At 42.1% G+C, this 21,984-nt stretch overlaps 1 protein-coding gene across 1 annotated transcript in view; it reads left to right on the top strand.

Annotated features, from left to right (window-relative positions):
• The first annotated feature begins 320 nt into the window (after positions 1 to 320).
• The window catches only part of Tmem26 (transmembrane protein 26), a 45,267-nt gene continuing 23,603 nt past the window's right edge, over positions 321 to 21,984 (top strand). Inside the window, exons 1-2 of the mRNA XM_048451564.3 lie at positions 321 to 1,021; positions 17,213 to 17,291. Of these exons, the coding sequence (XP_048307521.3) occupies positions 831 to 1,021; positions 17,213 to 17,291 (270 nt within the window). The 5' untranslated portion in view covers positions 321 to 830. The remainder of the gene's footprint in view (positions 1,022 to 17,212; positions 17,292 to 21,984) is intronic.

The raw sequence follows: 21,984 nt of genomic DNA on the forward strand, positions 1-21,984 counted from the left end.
CCTTTGATTTTTTTTTTTTTTTGAGTCAAAGTTTCACACTGTAGCCTGGGCTGGCCTAGAATTCACAGCAATCCCCCTGCCTCCACCTCCTGGAGTACCAGAGCCACCACCGGCTAAGTATGCCAAGGATGCACATTTCACTGAGTAAGAGGCTGGAAAAGACCAGCCTGCCTGATTGCCTCTGTTCCCTGGAAGTTTCATTTCTTCAAACTGGACAAAAACTTCGGTTCTAAAATTGCTTGGACAGCAGATTCTTTGGTTCTCTTGAGTCCCAGCTTCGCGAGTCACCACGAGGGCCAGCTGAACTCCCCTGATGTGGGAACGACCTAAAGAACACTTGGGTAGGAAAACGAAGGGGAAATGTGGGTTTGCCCTTTCCCCTTTGAGCCCTGAAGTACCTTGACAGCTCATTTGCATTTGCTCAGAGTGGGGTGGAGGGCATTCCTGCCGATTCCCTGGTGTCCTGGGGGTGGGGAAGAGGGCCAGGATGGAGGCTGGCCCCCAGCATCCGCAGGAGGATGGGCAGCGCTGCAGGAAAACACCCGGGGGAGCCTGGGTGGTGCAGCCTCCGATGCCTGCAAAGCCCAGCTGCCCGGAGAAGCTGACTTTGGACTCTGAAGAGTTCTCTGGAAGTTGGAGGGGCGGGGCGAGCAGCGCTCTCCTGTCCTACCGGAGTCCTGCGCGGGAGTGTGAGGAAGAACTCAGTTTGTAGTCTCGTAGTCCCAGTGCTGTCCAGCTACTGTCCCGCTCCTGATCAGGGGTGCACACAGGGTGCTTGCCCAAAGGGTCGGCAGGGCGCAGGCGCCGGCTTGGCAGAACGCACCGGCAGGATGGTGGGGCTGGTTTTGCTTAAGGCGCTGGTCACCAGGCTGCTGTTCGTGCTGCACTCTCTGGTCGCCGTCTGGCGAGTGACCTGGGTGAAGAAAGAGCACCGTTACTGGTTGCTGGCCCTGCTCAACCTCTTGCTGGTCCTGGAGACAGTGCTCACCCTCAAGTTCAAGCGCGGCAGAGGCTACAAATGGTGAGTGTCCTGGAAAGAGAGGAGGTAGAGGGTCCCGGGCATTGTTCATTATGGTCCTAGCAGGTGGCACCAAAGCCCTTGTCACTGCAGTGTGTGTTTTCCGCGCTGGCATTCGGGTCGGTGTGGTTCTCCTCTGAGCTCGTCAGCACGTGGGATGCGGTTACATCTTTTGGGCAAGCCAATTGTATCTTGGGTCCCAGCGTAGCGCTGGAGAGGCTGGAGTCTGGACCTTTGTACTTGGCTGATCCAGCTGATAGCCTTCACTAGAGGAGTGGAGCTGCTCACTGGGTGCGCTGCTTTGTAAGTTCGAGTGTGAGACTGACTCGGTACCAGTCCAGGATGTACGTACAAGAGTGTGCAAGAGTCGGGATGCCTTACTGGGCATCGTGATCCTGGCAGAGCTCAGCGCTCCGGAGCGTACACTGTAAGGTGGCTCCCCTGCACCCACCTTTGGTTTTAGCCCTCTTCCCTTCTTGCCAGCCCTCGGTGCGACTGTGGTTTTAGCCACTTCCAATTCCTTCCAACCCCAAACGTCCCTGGCTCTCCAGTGTGAAACCAGTTTCAGGTGTCTGCGTTTGGTGGCTTTGAAACTTGGCAGCGTACCTCATCAGGCATAGTTTATGCTAGGGATACTGGAATAGGGACCAGCAATGAATTAGTCTTAACCACACAGCATGGGAACTCAGGGTTCCTTTTGCTGGTGGCTGCATTTCCTCCTAGAGACTGAATGCAAATGAAAAAGGTTGACACAAAGATTACCCAACTCCTTGCAGAGAACACCTGCAGTCACCCACAGTTACCTTCCAGGGCAATTCCATCCCAAACGTCTCCAACTTAGGCCTTTTTCCTTGAGGAAGCCGACGGTGGTATTAGTTTCTATGTTAATTGCATACACTTTGCTGTTGTATTAAGGTGTCACATTCAGGAAGCCCCTCAGCAACGGAGGAAAGGTTGTATATTTCATGGTCACTGTGGAAGAAGATGGGCTATCTTTGAAGATGAGGTGAACATGACTTTAAACCTCTGCTTTTGAGAAATATCTAGAATTATCAATGTTCAAGTCCTTGGAGGGCTCAGGGTAGCTGGCAGAGCCAGGGTAGGCATGGTACTTCCCACCCCCCTTACCACAAACAATTTATGACGCATGAGGCTTTTGTGGTAATTTCTAAGACTTATACAGGGGAGAAAGCAAGGGGGAGAGATGTTGCGTTCACCTGCGCATTCTATAATAGAAACATTTGAGGTGTTTTCGCCTTTTTTCCCCTGAGTCATAATACACTAGACAAATCTTGCATGGCAGGAGGAAGTCTGAGGCGAAAAACTGTCCAATGTGAAGTAGTCCGGACACCAACCACGAGCGCTTCTGGGACAAATGTAGATCTCAGGAAGGAGTCAACTCAGCAAAACCTGAAGTAACCCTTTTGTCCCCAAGAGTAGGCCAGAGTCGTTCAGCTCCTGTGGTAACACCAGAACTGGCAGAATACACGTCATAGTCTTTTGTGGGTTTCCCTGACTCAGGCTGTCATGGTACTTCCAACAAAGAAGGGGAAAATAATCTGGACAAATTGTACATGGGTCAGTGAGTCAGATAAATGGGTACCAGGAGTCATGTTGGTGTTTAAGCTGTGGGCTGCAGAATTGGGCTTAAAAATAGGATAGATTGTGGGTGTTCCTTCTTACTTGCGTAAACCTCAATGGATTTACTTAGTGTCTCCAAGCTTCAGGGTCAGATCTGCAAACACGTATTTCGCAGGTTGTTGGAGAATTATGTGAACTTATATATGTTGAGAGTTAATGGATCCTAAGAGGCTCTTTTTATACCCTTATTTTTTTATTTCTTTCATATTAAAATATTCTATGCCAAAATATCAGCGAGACACATTTTATTCTTGTGTGAGTCAAAGAACTTTAACAGAGGGACTATTTACTACACCATTGGCTCAGAGTGCAAAACAGGGGGAAAATCCTTCTGTTTCAAACTATAGACCTCTGCTGTGTGTTCTGTATTACATCACTGGTTCAAGAAAAAGTTTGCTGGCTTGATATCCCAACGAATATTTAAAAGTACGCAGGCAAGAAAGTGGATACATTTGGCTCATTACAAAAGTTCATGAACAAATGGCATACATAAAGTGGTGTGAATAGTCTGCTCGCTCTAGTTCTATCCAATCCCCAGGTTACACTTTGATGTTACAGAAGGCACACTGTAAGCCAGCCTGCGAAGATTGTCATTTGCACTGTAGATAAAACCACAAACAATGGGCTGCAAAAAACATAAATTAAATTATCCTTGAAATAATATGACGACAATGGGAAAGGCTTTGATTTGGGGCCTATTTCATTCTAGGTTGGAGTCTTCTGAGAAATACACGACATATGCATTTTCTGTTTGGGAGTGTTAAGAACCATTTTCTATTCCAAATTACTAGCTGAGAGAATCAAAGAGAGAAAAACAAACACTATATCTATACTAACTATATACCATGAAACACAACAAGTATTATCTATATGGGAAATGGTAATTTTATATAGTTGTATGTGTAGATTCACATGAACTGAGATAGATAAATGGTAGGTAATTTTTTGAATCAGAGTCTTCTTTCTATTTTGCAATCTGTCCAAAGAACCAAAAGACTCTACATGTAAAGAAACAAGACAAAACATTAACTCCCCCACATATTGGTGGAAAATTATGTTGGGAAAATTATAGTGAGAAAAATATGGTTTATTCATACTGATACTATTGAAAACGGTGAGATAGAGTTTAACCACTGCAGTAGAGTACTCTCCACTGTTTATTATCAGGACAGGGCAATTATAGACTTCTTTGTTATGGCTCATTTGTTACAAGGATGGACTTGGAGGAGAATTATACATTTTCCAATTGGAAACACTTGGTACACCCATCAGAGAAGAAGAAGAAAAAGAAATGACAGAATGAGAACAATTGCAAAAAAGAAGAAACACAGGAAGAGGGGGAGAAGAGAAGAACGTATCATTTAGTTCAATGTTTTCTTGATTTTTGTTATTTCGGTTTTCTGGGAAACAGCCCAACTCATCTATGAATTGTCATTTAGATAAAGTCAAAGCACACAAGACAATGTTTCAGTCGCTTCTCAGTCAGTAGTACTAGGGAGGAGGAGGCCATCTCAGCACTAACCCTTCTTCCATATTGAAAGATGAGTTGAATCCAGTAGCATCCAGTCAATGGCTATGACAGACTGGAGGGAAGCAAGAAGAGCTCCATCCTGCAGGCAGACATATGCATGCATACAAAGGGAATATAGAAGATCCCTTTGTAATGACTATTGCATCCATGAACTTCCTTTTTACTCTTTTAGGCTAGTTTGAATATTATTCACTTTGTTAAAATTTAAACCTGGACCCTGAAAAACTTAAGGAGGGATGGCACCAATCCCGGCGTTCTAAAGGACAGTGGGGATTCGATTTCTCCATGCAGCAAGCATGTACATGTCTCCAAGGACTTCTTCCCAGCCCTTTGGAAGGGAAAGAGGAACTAGATGCTGAGCTCAGCTGCCCAGGGACAAGGAGCATTACAGCATCCTGGCTAACTTGCCAGCTGGAATGGTTAATGCTGGAATCCTATAGAATGCAGAGGGCGGACCCACCAGGGACACACCCAGAAGGAATGCCAGGGGGCTTTCTTTTCATTCCCCCAGTGTTCACACTACCTGAATCTTCATCTGTCTTTCTCCAAGTGGAAATCAGCATCACTTAGTTTAATTTGTTTCTTGACTTTTTTTTTTTTTATTTTCAGTTGTCTGGGCAAAGATCCAAGGGAATCTGTGAATTATCGTTTAGGTAAAAATCAAATACAAGACAATATTCCAATTGCTTCCCAGCCAAGAGTGATAAAATACTCCTCGGGGGATAGGAAATGTACCCAAGTTTGTGACAAGTTTGAAGCTTGTGTGCTTGGAAGGAGGTAGTAACTGAGAATAAAAAAAGAAAAATTCTAAGGTGAAATTACTGGCAAAAAGTACAGACTTTTAAACACAGGTCTTTCTTCATCAGAACATTAATAATGTGAAAGATTTGTGACCCATTGAGTTAGTGAATCCTTCGTCATCTCTCCTTTCTTTTTCCTTTATGGGTTAGTTAGGAAAAAGCTGTTTTTTGTTTTTGTTTTTGTTTTTTCTAGAAAGTTCTCTGTAGTCCTGGCATTCAACCTGTGGCATTCTTTCTTCCTCCTGAGTGTTGTGGTTGCAGATATATGCTACCTAACCAAATCGACAACGATTTGTGTGGGAAGTAACAACAATATTGTGCAAGGTACTACGGCCTGACAAAAATAACAGGGAACGAAGAAAAAAAAATAAACCTGAGAATTTTAAATAAAGTATAGCATTTTGATCCAGCGCTGTAATGTGTGGAATGAGAGCCATTGCGAATCTTTAGCGTTTATCAAGTTTCAAGGACTGCTGGATTCTACACGCGTGGTCCTATCTAATTCAACAACCGCTATGTTTTTATTGCCCTATTTTCCCCATTTTCATACGGGAAACTGAGGCACAGAGTTGCTAAATCTTTTCCCCGAAGCTTACCGAGTTGGAAAGGACGAGACAGGGAATCGTGAAGACTGCCCGCTCTCATCCTTGTCTGCTGTGCTCCTCAGTGGTCCAGAGGAGTCAGGGTGGGCGAGCATCAGTGTACAGGGCAGAGAACTTGGCAGCATCTGGGCTGCAACAGGATAAAAGGGTGAGCCTTGCATCTGGAGGGAGGGATTCAAAAATCCAGCTGGGAGGAAGGACACTCCCAGCTGGCAGAGCAGGGACCCTGGAGCCTCACCCTTCATTCAAGCACAAGACAGGCTGCCAGCACTCATTCAATGTAGCGGAGATGCAAATGTGGAAAACACGGGAAGAAACTGAAGTAAATTCCTCTCCCCCATCACTTCGTGTTTTTAATGAAGGAGATGAGAAAATTCACTAAAGAAGCACATAATTAGAAACTGGTGAACTAACATATCAAGTAAACAAAGGCTTGATATAAATAATGGGCATTTGCGGGATGCGGATGACAGAGTGAGAAACAGGCAGGTTCCGCTTCGTAGCTGAAGGGGTAGTTGGACTGGGCAGAAGTTTTCGAAGTGACATGGTCTATATTCATTGCTTTTCTGTTACTTTAAAGAACCACCATGACCAAGGCAACTTGCAGAAGACTCTGCTTTGTCTTCTGACCCCAGATGGTCAGTCCCCAATGGTGGTGAGCATGGCAGGAGGCCACGGGCATACTGGCAAAAGCAGAAGGCAGAGAGATCGCATCGTGAATCACAAAGGCAAATCAGAGAAAGCGAATTGGAAATGGTGCAAGGCCTTTAATCTCAAAGTCTGCCTTCAGTGACATACTTCCCTCAACAGGGCCACACCTCTTAAAACATCTCCAAACAGCTACATTGAAGACTGGGGGCCAAGCAGCCAATGCCTCGGGCTGTGAGAGATGTTTCTTATTCAAACCATCGCAAGACGCTGACATATTAGAATCGGACAGGGAGAAGAAATAATCAAAAGGAGATAATATTTATGTGCCTTGAGATACTAATGACACATCCCCCCAATGTGAGTCATTTTCCTGTTATGCTACTTCAGTAAAACAATTGTATTTGGTTTTCTCAGGCCTGGGTTCTGTGGTAGGTGGAAAGTAATTGGCCCTCATAATCTCTTACGGAGGACCACTATTAGGAGGTGTGGCTTTGTTGGGGTGGGTGTGTCACTGTCGGGGAGGGCTTTGAGGTTTTCTGTGCACAGGATACCTCCCAGTGTCTCTGTCAACTTCCAGCTGCCTGCAAGATGCAGGATTCTCAGTTGCTGCTCCAGCACCATGTCTACCTGCATGCAGCTGTGCTCCCCATCATGATGACAATGGACTAAACCTCTGAAACTGTAAGTGAGACACCCGAATTAAACATTTTTTTAAAAAGAGTTGTCATGGTCATGGTGTCTCTTCACAGCAATAGAATTGCTAACTCGTTAAGTCAAATCAGATACTGGTGTTCGTTTTTAATCTCACTAATCTTTGGGACCCCAGATAGGATGAAACAGACACTTTTGAAGGGAACCCCAGTAACTTCCACGTGACCAAGTCAGGCCATGGACATTCTCTCAGAAGCTGGACTGTGCTCTGCCTAATCTCAGCCTCACTGGCTGTTCATACCTCCCGAAAGTTCTCTGGAATTTTAGCTCTTTCAGTAAAATTTCCACTGTGAATCAGGTTTTCCGTCCCCGTCTGCAGTGAGTCAATGTGTAGCCCAGATCTCATAACATTATCGTCTCAATTTTCTCTTTCTTCTGGTAGGCTTGCAGGGGTTTCCGTGCTGTAGCCTGAGCCTCCATCTCGGTAGAGAAAGACGAATGAGGTGATAGCGAGTTTGGAATCACACACTGCATACCTCCCCTCCAATTGCTTTGTTTTGCATCGTTCATGTCGAGGCTCAGTCCTGGTTTTCTCTTAGAGCACTTCTGGGATGGACTGTCAAGCCAGGGGTCTCTCCTTTTCTTCCATGATGGGCTGGGGACAAATGTGATAATGACACCCAAGTTAAAGTAGGATATTAAGGAAATTGAAGCCCTGGCTGATGTCCAAACTTAGTCCGTGAAAATACACAATGGATAACTTTTAGAACTGAAATCAAGGTGGCTGATATCTTTTGATTCATTTTTGTTATCTTAGAGCAAAGCAGAGAAAAAAGAATCAATGTGGGCAGCTCAAATACATCAGCACAGACCTGGTCCTACTTCTGCATTTCCTGTTTCTCCTCAGAGCACGGAGGTTATTATGTGTGCAGCACTGGGACAAATGTGAACTGTTAGATTTTTCTATAGCAGTAGAGAAGTCCCATTCACGCCGAGGCTGAGTTTCTCGTGTGGGGGCCCCATATTGCTTATAAATTCTTCAGAAGGATTAGTATCAGGAGACTGCAGCCCCAGGTGCATCAACTATGTGGTTAGGGAAAAGCAATGTTTTTTTTTTTTTTAAAAAGTATCATTATGTATGTACCATAAGAAGTTCTTGTTTAAAGGTCACATAGAAATGATATTTAAGACACAGGAAATGGCTCATATGTGTGGTAGGGTGGGTACTGACCAGGTTCCCTTTTTCTGAATGTAAACTTATTACCCATATATATGTGTATGTGTGTATCTCCATATACATATGCATTATGTGTCTGTGTTGCATAGATGTATATAAACACACACATATATACATGTAGTACACACACACATGTATGTATATATTAGAGAATTATATTTTAGTTGTGGTTTATATGTTGGGCCTGATACAGGTAGACAATATGTAATTGACTTAATTTATGCATATATTAGAGTAAAGATTAGTCATTCTTAAGAGAATGAAATCCCTCCTTTCGTTTGCTTTCCATTTTTATGAATTCCTCTGCTTTCTACTTTCTTAGATATACTTCTTGTCTTATATAATGTTTTAGTTTACCTAAATTAGCCAACGGATAACTTGGTTGTGTTATTCTTGGGCAGTCTCTGGTAATAGTCATGAGGATGATGAAGATGGCAATCATGGGGTGATAATGGAAGTGATAACAATCACTAGTCATGGCATACTCAAGACATACCAAAGTTTTTACATAGTCATTATCTTCTGCAATTCTCAAATGACATTATCAATTCATTTTCCCTTTTTTAATGCCATCTTAGTGTGACTATCCTTATGCACAGCAAAGTGATTTGCCTAAGGTCACAGATAGTGACAATAAGCCAAGATTTCCCTTTCATTGTCTCCTCTTGCTATCAGGTATAGGATGTTTTCCATAAGGCAGAAAAGTTCATGCTAAACACATGGCTCACACATTCCTGTGCAAGCAAATGTTCTTGTTGAAACTAAATAGGTTATAAAGAAAAGAAGAAGAAACGAATTCTACATAGCTTCAGGTTGGGTCTCCAAGCAAAGACTCAACCTTGCCTGCAGAAAAGAATAAACATACATTATTATCTTTATGTATAATAAATAAATTACAATATTACATAAATAACATTCATAATATATTTTATGTTATCAGGCATCACGAAAATCCCTATAATCATGACCAACTTACTCTCGCTGATGCATTATTAAACAAACATTTATTCTCAATAAACAAACATTCCTCAGACAAGATGTCATGAGGACTATAAGGTTTGTGCAACTGCATGTGACATGTGAAGAAAACAAAAGAATATCCAACTAATTATGTCCGGGGTGCAGTAAGGCTGGAGGGTCAAGACACAATGGCACAGGCAGCCGTTGCCTGAGACTCAATGACACAGGCTGCGGAACTGTCACGACAGGAATCTTTAAGGTTTTTTCTCAGAACTGGTTCATGTAAAAAAAATGTCATGATTTCCTATGCTGAGAAATATTTTACTCTAAGAATCATACATGGATCCCCAAATCGATTCATATGCTTCCCCTGACACGGATTTAGTTGTGAGGCAAGATCCAGAAGTTCAGCTATCAGCTATCAGCTTTCAGCTATCTGATTGTAATAAAGATGGCCTTGCTTCAAACACGCTCTTGGTGATTCTGAGATTGAGTCCAGTATGGAGAGTACAAGTTTCCCTTCCCACTTACGTCATAATTTCAGGAGTATGGTTTTTATTTTAAAAATTATTAACAAATCAATAAGAATTCTAACATTCACCTCCAAAACTGTCTCTCTTAATGGAACCTCCCAGAAATCTAATGTACAAAGAATGACTTTTCTATTGCAAGGTATAGTCTAAATCCTTTCAAAAATGCCTCTTTTCTCTCTTGCCAGCATCTGTCTAGCAGACTTAAATGGGATAAATTAAAACAAATCTATTGTCTGATTGATAATCATTATCATATGCCCAGTCTGTTTCTTTGGGGATTCTTATGAGCTTATGGGCACTCAGTAATGGCTTCCCTTGCTTGTGAAAGGCACCTGTACAGCCATCTGGGAGTAGGGATGGAGGGGGAGGGTATTTTACTTTAAGAAATACAGAATGGTTTTTGGTGTCAAGACTGTGACTTCCCAGGAGTTCAGAGGCTATAGTCATGCAGAAGCCTTGGGATCACTGATGAAATGCTGCAGAAGGACAGGTTAAGTACCAAGGTGTTGACAACCATCAATCCCCTGACACTCACAGACATCGCCTGTTGAGGAGCCAGCACGGAAGTCACGTAGTCTGAAATTCATGGAGAGAACGCAGCCTACTGATGAAGATGCCAAGGAATCCTTAAATCGGAACTCAAGCCCCAAAGAAGAAGAACAACTTCCAAAAAGCAGCATTTTCAGAAATCATACTGAGCATATTTAAGGGGCCTTAACAATAGATGTTGAAATTTGAGTATGTGATCCTTGCAACTCTATTCTGTTCTATAGCGTGTCAAATACCAAGAAGTGAAATAGAAATTAAATATGTAGAAGTAATTTTTGAATGCTATTTTTTGCTTCATTTAAATATTACCCTATGTTCACATTTTTATACATGATTGGAAAGCCAGAATAAAGGAAAGCTAATGTCACAAGTGATATTATAGCTAATTTCCCTCCATGTGTGTGTATATAATGTTGTATGTCTAAAAAGGAATGGGTGTTACATTTTCAGTAAGAACAATAATTGTCATTTTTTTAGAAAGAGCAAAATTGAATCCTAATTCTAGACTAATGCTGAATTGAAATAAATAAAATCCACCCCAGCAATAAAGTGCTAAATGCCATGACATAATCATTTTATGAAAAGCGCCATAATTTGTTGAAATGACTACTTTGTATGATAAATAGCATTTTAGTTTTAGTACAAAATGAAAGGAAAAAAAATCAGCCAGTACATCTTTTGAAGAACTCGACGCTATGCTGGATGCAATGGTGCTTGCCGACAACCTCAACACCGGCAAGATGGAGGAAGAAGAAGCCAGAGTTCAATGTCAGCTTGAGTCATCCGATATCCTACTTGAATAGAGAAGAACAGAATATAGGAATAGGAAACGACGGAGCTCAGAGTAGTGTTGAGAAAGACATTGGTGCTCATATGGTCAGGAAATAAAACCAAGCCATCTAATTTATTAAGCAGCAAATAATTATGTTAGTACACATAGGAAAAGCCTAGGACATATTCCTTTGAAGAGAATTGATATGCACCAAAAAAAAATCTTAAATGAAATGTTAAGATAGAAAACACATCTGAGAAAAATAATTTGGTGTTAAAATAGTAGCACCCAACAACTTTAATTCTCTGACAATAATTGAGATTACATTGTATTTTGAGTTTCTCCAGGAAGCTAGCTCATTGGTGATAGGCTATTAGTTTTGTACAAATGTACCACTTGGATGTGTCATAGTCATTGTCCAGCAGTATAATGTGTGACATTTTCATGAAGAAGTTTCCAGAAATCTAACTCATTTGATTTCTGATCTGGCTAGGTTCTCTTGTGGCATTAATCATCAAGCAAGTTGCTTGGAACCTAATTATCCCTGAAGCTGAGACAAAAAATAAATAAATAAAAAACCAAAAAAAAAAAACAAAAACAAAAACAAAGCTCTCAAGAAAGACCATATGAATTGACTAATTACACAGCCAAACATGGGAGAAGATTCAATTTACTAATTTTAAAATCCAAACTCTCTTTGGTTCCAATACTGAATAGTATTGATGATACAAATCAATACTACAGACCTGGGACAGTAAGATGGCTTAATGGGTAAAGACACTTGCTGACAAGTCCTTGGACACGATTTCAATCCTCACAAGCCACTAAGTCCATAAATTTGTCCTCTGTCTTGCATGTATGTGTTGTGCCATGCATGCATGCAGCATACACGAAATAAATAAATTATAAAGACATTTTAGAGGATACTTCAGTCCTTCAAACTAATACAACATAGCTATCTTCTCAGGATGAGACACTGTACTTCTCCTAAGAGCAGAAAAAAAAACATTAGTTTCATTCAATAAAATTAGTTTATGGCTTTATTTCAAGAAGGTATTTCTAATCAAGTCAGGGTCCTTATCAAATCGCTGTTTGTGCTCGGCACTCCGAAGAAGCAGAGGGTGTTGCTTAATTAGGAGCAGATAGTCAAAATTGTATGTGCACTAAAATGTAGGATACTTGGGAGAAGATACATAATCCAATGATATCTAACACACTAACACCCAGATATAATTATAAATTTAGAAAGTATATGGAGAAAATGCATGAAAGGAAAGCTTGAGACTTGAGTGGCATGTCAAAGATTTCTAAGGGAGTCCCTACACCCCCACATTGTTGACATGAACTGGGGAGAAGGAAATAGTCAGGCTACATTGAAGAAAAAGAGGCAGACACATGCGCGAAAGTCTGAGACGGGGAGGTGTACGTCATCTCTAGCATTGGAAGAAGGCTGCAGAAGCTTGGTAAGGAAGAAGAATAACACAGCTCAGAAGCATGCAGGGCTCAGAGTAAGACTCATCTTAGCTAAAAATGGGCAAGTGGCCCACACACTTCTCCACTTTGCAAAGGTCAAATGTGAAGCCAGCAGTTGGGGTGTTCTAGGCCGTGCTAACTGCCTCTTCTCATTCAAGCAGCTTTAAATAGGTTTAATTGTGAGAATCATGGTTTAAAAACAGAATTGGTCCTAGGTTATCTTAAAAAGGCACTCCACTAAAGTGACCAAGTAATTGTTATGCGTCGTCACCCATGGGCAAAATTTCAGAGCTGAGTCCAGAGAAGGCAGAAGCTATGTAATCGAGCATCTGAAATGTTGGTCACATGGCTCACGTTGCTTCTCCTAACACTCTAACCAGCCTATGTCTCAAAAGGTAAAAAGTTTCCCAACATGAAGGAAACGAAGAGGCGGTATTCTGATTCAGGTCTTCCAAATGTGACCATTTCTACTGATCATTCTGCCTGAGGCACTGGACTGGAGAAGTAGGTCAGCAGTCAAGAGCACTTGCTTCTCTTCCAGAGGATGCAACTTCACTCCCTAGCCCCCATGTCAGGCAACTCACAACCACATGTAACTCCTCCAGGACCAGGAGATCTGATGCTGCATGCTGGTCTCTGTGGACACCTGCACAAATACACACACACACACACACACACACACACAAAAATGTATACCAATCTTTAAAAAACTAAATGGTAAGTAATAATTTTTCAAAGGTCTTGGCTCGAAGAGTATCTTTGGTGCTGGACTTGCAGAAATAACAGGTCCAGGTGCACGTCAGTAGATTCATCCATTTTACCCATTTATTTATTCTTGATTCATAAATACGAGCATTTAAACAGTTAAAATTTGCTGAACAAACACGAACTGAACACAAGATAGTGAGGTATCTTCGAGACAAGGAAATTAACAATCAGGGAGAGGGAAAGGTCGGGAGACCCAGGGTCTGCCTTCGGAAAGCTTCAATTCAGAATGGTGGTCTAATATCCACACCGTTGCAAAATCGCGTAGGGTCTCAGCAAGGTAGATTGTGAATATTGCCTCCCATGCCCTGCCAGAGCAAGTCCGATGTAAATGGGCAGATAGGTACAGAAGATCATTCCAAAAAAGTTTTCATTGTTTGGGGGGAGATGTCCACATTTAAAGGCATTTCACATTCTTTCTTTACAGCTCAGCCTGAGTGGGATACTGTTCTAAACCCAGGCCCACGGTTTGTTAGAGGAGGCTGTGGGTAGACTTGAGTAAATTAATTCCTCTATTGATTTTTTCTTCTCACCTCCTTCTCTATGTCAGATAACTCTACTAAAGAAGGAATGAAGAAAGGGAACCTCTCCCAAATTGTTTTTGCTTTAACAGCACTGGGGTTGGAACCCAAGATGCCAGCAAAGTACGACATCACTGACCTAATCCTCTTCCTGTTTATTTTGTTTTGCTTTGTCTTAAAAACACAGCAAGTTGGGTTATTGAATCACTAGTCTTGATGGGATGTGGTTGGGGTAAAGGAAGGTAAAACTAAAACAGATCATGGAGTCCTTGACTATCGAATGAGAGTGATTAGACTTTCTATACTACAGCAGAGAGAAAATCCTGAATCTTGAAGAGTGTGTGAGTACGTGCGTGCGAGCATGCGTACGTGCGTGCGTGCGTGCGTGCGTGTGTGTGGTGTATGTTTGAAGAGCCAGTCTCCTAATTAGGGAACATACACTGAAATGGATAATATTTTTCTAATTAAAGAAGTGAATCTAGTGCATCAAAGTCATTAAGGTCATTGTTTTATTCTCAGCTACCACTGAGAGCTAGTGTGTGCTCAGTCTAACACTTCCCCATATTACTATTGTAACAGCATTACTAGGCATTAGTCTCCAGATTAATTTGAGGGTAGCAATCTTTCACTTCAGTCAACATTCAATGCGTCCAAACAAAAACAACTGCCAGTGTGCAGCTTGCCCTCTGACCAGAATTCACTTCCTTCCCCAAGTCACATGGTAGCGCCTCCTCCCGCTTTCTGTGGTACAGAAACGGTGGTCAAACAGTTGATGGCTTCTTTCGTTTAAGAGCATGCTCAACATGGGTTTTTGACATTTTCCTGCAGCTCAGACATCTTCCATATCAGATTTTAATAATATCTGGACCCATAACCTTTTGCTTCAAAATTGGTTTTGGCAAGAAATCAAAAGTAGGAGAGTGTCTATATTAAATATTGATTTTTTAAAAGACCTCTTTCTTTTCTTGCCCTTTCTTTACAGAAGGTAAAAGAAGATAACCAAAGGGTTAATAGCCTTTTAAAACTGCACTGATTTTTTTCCCTTTATCTTTATTCTCTGGCGTATAATAGTGCAGTTTGGGTAATATTTAATCTCACTAATACAAATTTGTATCAAAAATATTTTTAATAAAATGAATCTACTACAAATTTGACTTTAAAGATACTGTATCAAGGAAGAGTTTAATCCAAAACAAAACATGCCACGTGGTGGTGGCGCACACCTTTAATCCCAGGAGGAAGAGGCAAGTGGATCTCCATGAGTTTGAGGCCAGCCTGGTCTACAGTGAGTTCAAGGATAGGCAGGGCTAGACAGAGAAACTGTGTAGTCTTCAAAAACCCAAACCAAAGCAAAACACAATGTGAAGAAATAAATTTGGAAAAAACATTTTTTATTTCACTTTATTATCACTATGATTATTGTTGTTGTTACTACTACTACTATTTGGGTTTAAAAGGAATCTTGCTGTCCATCCAAATTGCCCTCAAGTTTGCAATTCTCCTGCATAAATCTCCAGGGGACTGAGATTACAGCTGTGCATCACTGTGCCCAATTTATTATGTCAAAATTTTAAGGGTGCGTTTTCAGTGTTGTACAAGTCTCATGTCTGTTGTGATAGAAAAAAAAAAAAACACTGCCCTAAAATCAACTTAAATCAACTTAGAGAAGAAAGGATTTATTTCATCTCTGATTCTAAGGTACAACCCATTATTGTGGGGAAGTCAAGGCAAGAGTTGAATCCATCATATCCACGCTCAGAACAGAGAGAGTAAATGCTTGGATCTCTGCATGCTTTATTGCTGGCTGTCTCCATGCTGACGCAGTTCTGAGACCAGCCTTGATGGTGCTGCCCGCCACCTTCAGAGTGGATCTTCCCGAGTCAATTACCTCAGTTAAGAAACTCTCGCTCTAGCTTTCTCTCTGCCCACATACAACCTAATCCAGGCAATCCCCTGAGACTCATTCCCTGGTGGTTCCAGATTGTGAACCTAAGGAACACAGGCACAATTTCATAATAAACAGGAGTATAACCCACTTTCCACTCAGCACGTTCGCCTGCCAGACACCGGGGCCTAATGATCCCTGCCAGGTTAATGCGGCGACTGGGTGCTACCACGGTTCCCCTCCGGATTTCATAGTCAGAAATGGGACGGGGTTTGGAGATTGAATTATATCATACAAGTGATGCTAGTGCCATGAAACCGCTTTAAAAGGGGGAGGGGTGTGGAAGGGATCTTCCGGCATGTGTGCTGAGAAAAGGCTATGCAATGTCAACAGCCCAAAGTTCTCCTTGTAGGAGCCAGAATGGGAGCTGCAGCCAAACTCCACCTTGCTGACCTGCTATGGTGAGCTTCAACCTCCAGGGCTCTAAGAAAGTCAATTCCACTGACAGAGCCGTGGGAATTGACCCCTGACATTAAGAATTGACTACCAAACTTGTAGCCATTGTGTGAACTGGGACACAAATGGGTAGGTTAACAGCACAGGTCATTTGAATCTAAGGGTGTCTCTATCAGCCCACTCCTCAGCCTTCCCTCTGAACCAGGAATTAGCAAATATTGAACTAACCTCTCGAAAGTTCCCAAACCTCCGGCTATGGCATTTCTTTTAATTTTCCAGGTTTGGCAAATTCGCGGGATACCAATGAGCCATTCTCCTTTCTTGTCCTTGTCATTGGGATTTTGTGTTCTAGCGAGGAGTTGTCATCTAAGATCTCAGAATTCTACATTGAGAATAGAAAGAAAGAAAATTCCTAAAACACTCCCTGAAACTGCAATGTCGAAATAAACCCAGGATTTGTTCTGGCCGCATTTGCGTTCTGTAAAACATCTTAAACACAAAATAAGCAGTGTTGTGCCTGAAACTAATTGGCCGTGTCCCCAGTGCAATCTTACAGTCAGCTTCTATTAATTGGATTAGGGATTCGGTGCAAAGGCAGCTGGTAGAGGCTTTGCAGTTACTGTGGCTCCTCTCTGTAATCCCTGCAGCAGAAATCACGACGACAGACAGAGAGTAACCATGGTTGGTGATTGCGCTTGGGTGTCTGTTTTTCTTCTTTTGGGAAGGCCCGTGTGTGTGTGTGTGTGTGTGTGTGTGTGTGTGTGTGTGTGTGTGTGTGTGTGCGCGCACGCACGTGCACACATGTGTGGTACATGTGTATTCACATTATGGGAGTTCAGTTTAGGAGTGCGTGTGCACACGGAAGGCAAAGGGTTGATATTAGATGTCTTCCTCAGTCCCTCTTCACCTTCTATAACGAGGCAGGGTGTCACATTTGAACCTAGGATTTGTCCATTCAGCTAGCTTAGCCAGTCCTCCTGCTCAGAGAGTCCTCTGGCCTCACTTCCTGCCTTTGGGGATCACTCAAGGTCACCTGGCATTTACATAGTGGGTTGTAGCAAGCACTGTATCTGCTGAGCCCTCTCCTTGGCCCCTTCCTTATGCTTTTTTCTTGAAATTTTTTTTTAAAAAAAAAACAAAATCTCAACTCACTTTCTCTCCTTTCAGGCTTTCTCCAGCCATCTTTTTATACCTGATCAACATCATGCCGTCCTTATGGCTCCTAGAACTGCACCGCGGAAACCAGGTATGCATTCCTAAAAAGCAAACGATGATGATGTTCAGCAACATTCCACTTTCAGAACAGGACAAGATCTGTGTCATTACTGTGCCTTCCCAAGGGGTTGGAATTATCTAGAATTGAAGAAATAAGAGGCCCGGGGCAGCGGAAAGTGACATCCTAATCTATCAAAAATAAATTAAATAATCACAGTGACCTCTGAGTTGCAATTATTTAACTAGCACTTGCTGTGGGTGATTGTCTCAATTAGCTTTCTATTGCTGTAGTTAAAACCATGACCCAAAGCAGCTTGGGAAGGAAAGGGTTTATTTGGCTTTATAAGCCTGATCATAGTCCACTGAGGGAAGCCAAGACCGGAACTCAAGCAAGGCAAGAGCTTAAAGGCAGGAAGGCAGGAACTGAAGCAGAGGCCATGGAGGAGTACTGTTTACTGGCTTGCTCATCAAGGCTTGCTCAGCCTGCTTTCTTATAGACCCAGGACCACCAGCCTGAGAGGCACACTGTCCTTAGTGAACTGGGCTCTTCTATATTAATCACCGATTAAGAAATGCCTCACGAGTTTACCTACAGGTCAGTCTGATGGGGCCATTTTATCAATTGAGTTGGTCCTAGCTTGAGTTCACAGGGGGCTGAGAAAATGATCTCTTTATCTGCTTATGTTTGTATGTCCATGTGTGGGTGTGTGCATGTACATTTCTGAAACTTGGTTCTTCCTGAAGAAGCCAACAGAAGATACAGGATGTTCTCCTCCATCCCTCTCTGCCAAATTTCCTCATGGCAAGATCTGTCACTGAACTCTGTCAGCAAGCCCAAGAATTCTCCTCTGTCTGTCCTTGCCAGCTCTGGGGTCATAGGATCATGCAGAAAAACCTAGCTTTCCCATGGATGTCATTAACCACTAAGCCATCTCCCTAACTCTGTGAGTATGATCTAACACTTGTAGCTTCAGGGTGTCCCAAGAAGTTATGCTAAGAGTTTCATTATGATAAGGCCTTGATCTAGCATTACTGGGAAGATGTTCTTAAGAAATACCAAATATAAAACTACATTTTAAAAAAAACTTCTATCTGTGTCCACATGAATACTTTCAAACTTCTAGGGACCATTGAAAACACAAGGGAAGCAGATTGCAGGGGACACACTTTTGGAGTTTCGTGGGACATCATAGTAAAACAGAAATCTTTGGGTTGAAGAGAAAGCTCGGCGGTTAGGAGCACTAGCTGCTCTGGCAGATGAGTGCAGTTCAAATCCCAGCACCCACATTCGGCTGCTCACAACTGCCTGTAACATATCCAGGATCTTTAATGCCCTCTTCTGGCCTCGACAGGCACCAGCATGCATGTGGGTGCATGTGTGCGCACACACACATACATACACGCACACACAATTAAAAATAAAAGCAGAATAAAATGTACTTTTAGGGCCATGATATTAAACATAAGGGGGTAATATCATGGAGCCCAGCACAGGGAAAGGTTCCATACATATCCAACCACACCGAAGATGACCATGGCTCCTAATCCAATCCCCATTTATAAAGCAGTTCCCATCACTTATGTTTGTTTTCTCGAGTCACAGTCTAGCCTGGTATTTGCTGTGTAGCCCAGGCTGGCCCTGAACTTGAAGTAATTCTCCTGCCTCACCTTCCTGAGTTCAGACATTTCCCAGCATACCTGGTTTATATAATGTTTTAAATATCGACCTACTTCCTCTGTGAACTTGTCTTGCTCATAGACTCAAGACCGAGCCTGTCATTTGTTTTGTTAACTCTCCTGTACCAGCCTTGAAAGCTTCAATGATAAAACGCTTTAGGCAAGATTTGCTCAAAATTGACCCTGTATAGATTTCTTTACTGTGGCTGTTATTTTATATCAAGGTTGAGTTTCCAATTTATATGTAACTTTATCTGAAAATGCTTCCTGCAAACTTGAGGTACAAAGAGAGTAATTTACCTTTGCGGATCGCTTTTTAAGAAACTCCCAAGCAAATATCAATCATGTAGCCACCAATAAAGCATTTCTCCTCCTCAAACCTCTTGCTGAAATTCATTTAAGTTCAAGGCAACCTCAGTGTCTGCTTTAAAGTATTTTGGCAACTGTAGATTGGTTAATTCAAGTCACCATGGCTTTGGTAAAAAAGACCACAAAAGAGCTAGAGACCACTTGACTCTCCTGTCAGGACTACGAAAATAAGCCGTGGTGATTTAAATCAATTTATCCTCTACACATCCAATTCTATGACATGGCTATCATCCACAATAACAATTCATTTCTCCCAAATGCTCTCATAACATAAATGTATTACACAGCCAATTGATATACAGGTCAAATCCCATTACAATCAATAGTATGCAACCAAAAACTCTTTTTAATGAGAGATAGAGAGAGAGAACAAGAGAGAAAGAGAGAGAGAGAGAGAGAGAGAGAGAGAGAGAGAGAGAGAGAGAGAGAGAGAGAGAGAGAGAGAGAGAGAGAGAGAGAGAGATTTGAACCTTGGGCAGAACTTCTGTGATTTTCATACTACAAAAGAAATTGACCCCCTCATTGTTGTGATTTGCCACTGGAAATTAAAATGAATACCAAGAGATTGAAGCAGGCAGGTCAAGCAGAGATGCAAGTCATAAAAAAGAGAGACAAAAATATTGGGGTTATGTTTAAAGAAATCAGTGGCATTTCAGAATCGAGGGAGAAAAAGAAATCTCCTTTGTCCTCTAGTTGTGACAATCAATTTTGTTACATAGAACCTGAAATTTCACAGAGTTTTCAGATAGATTTTCTCACGCAGAGATTTAAGGATCCCAAGCATTAGGCCTGGTGCAGATATTTCTGTTTTATAGGAGAGAGCCATGGGGCTTAAAAGACTTAAGTTCAGAACTAACATGCGGCCCAGAAGAATACACTCTCATGTTTCAGGGGAGCTCACCTAAGAATCATCTGAGTTTTTCCATGATGGAAAAGAATCATTTCCTTGTCATTTATGAAACTAGAAAAATGGATCGGTGGTTAAGAACACTTGCTGCTTTTGCAGAGAACCCGAGTTCAGATCTCAACACCCACTGGGCCCCCACGTACTGGAGCTCCAGGTCCGGGAAATCTGACACCTTTTCTGGCCTCTTCAGTCACCTACAGGCAGGTGGCATAAAAACACAAAGAGACATAAACATACACAGAATTAAAACTAAAAGATAAATCTTAGTTTCCATTCATAGTCTCCATATTCTTGCATCCCAGTTGTTCTAGATAACCAGTTTCATCCCGTCGTTCATGAAGTAATGTGCGCTACACACATGCAAACCACAATGTCCTAAGGATTTCAACTCTAACCACACGTGAGTTCTGCTCATGAGAGATCTCACTGAAAGTGATGGAAATGCCCCGTTCTTCATGATGTCCTTGTTATCTTCGAGTCAAAGGGATATTTTAGGGTTTAATGACGTAGCCATAAACCAATGACATAGCCATGCTGGTACCAAAATTACCTTCCTAAAATCCTCTGGATGATGATGCCCACTAAAATGGCAGACAGAAAAGCAGAGCAGGTCAAATCAGGGTGAATGAATCAGCCCCCTGTTTTTGGCAGCCTTGATGTCTTGCGAAGAAAAGGTCCATCAGTCTAAAACTGAGGACCAAGAAGAGGAGAGGAGCTTAGCTAGCTTCGTGAAGCACGTGCAAAGCTGTTGGCTTCCGCATTAGTATGTAGCACCCCAGTTCCCTCGTCAGAAGAGTGGCCTCTTGGAAAGCCAAGTGGCTGTAGAGTGGCCGATCCCAGAGCAGACTGCTGGTGTTCACTGACACCAAGCCCCATGTCTAGGTTCTTCTGGGAAGTCTTGCCTCCTCCCTCCACTCTTACCCAAAACTGACTCCTGGAAGCCTGCAAAGGATTTACACCCGTATTGACATTATCTTGCCGATATCAAGTTGCTGCTCTGTCCTAAAAATTAGTTGTCTTCTTTTCCAGGACTTCTCAGAAATTTGCAGGGTGATCATATTCTAAATGTGTACCAAAAAAGAGAAAGAAATAAAGGTGCAAAGAAAGTTTAGTAATTTGGTATGGTGCTATAAAGTGAAGAAGACGAAAAAGAAGAAGGAGAAGGAAGAAGAGGAAGAGGAAGAGGAAGAGGAAGAGGAAGAGGAAGAAGGAGAAGGAGAAGGAAGAAGAGGAAGAGGAAGAGGAAGAGGAAGAGGAAGAGGAAGAGGAAGAAGAAGAAGAAGAAGAAGAAGAAGAAGAAGAAGAAGAAGAAGAAGAAGAAGAAGAAGAAGAAGAAGAAGAAGGCCCTGCCTTCAAGAGTGTCATTTTCCCTAATAACGAGATGGTTATGCAGTTTTTCAGATAAACATATTAAAGCCTAATACCTCCACACTTTTAACACACAGTATATTTTTATGCCTATAATAAACAAGTGGCTAAAGTTTTGCTCTAGCTACAATTACATAGTTAGGCTCACCAACTTACCGGACAGATGATGACTGGTGGGTTGCATCAAAGATTCAGTGTTTTGGCTACACTATCTCTTCTTTAAATGTTGGTTACATTCGAGTATACACATATATGCATGTAAACACAACATACACACATGCACATTCACTAACATGAATGTGCACACACAGTCATGCACACACATATAACACATGCACACATGTGTGCATTCACATTCACATACATATGCTTACTTGCACATTCACTTGCATGTACACACATA

This window comes from Myodes glareolus, chromosome 18, assembly GCF_982192425.1.
Source record: "Myodes glareolus chromosome 18, mMyoGla1.1, whole genome shotgun sequence".
NCBI lineage: Eukaryota > Metazoa > Chordata > Mammalia > Rodentia > Cricetidae > Myodes > Myodes glareolus.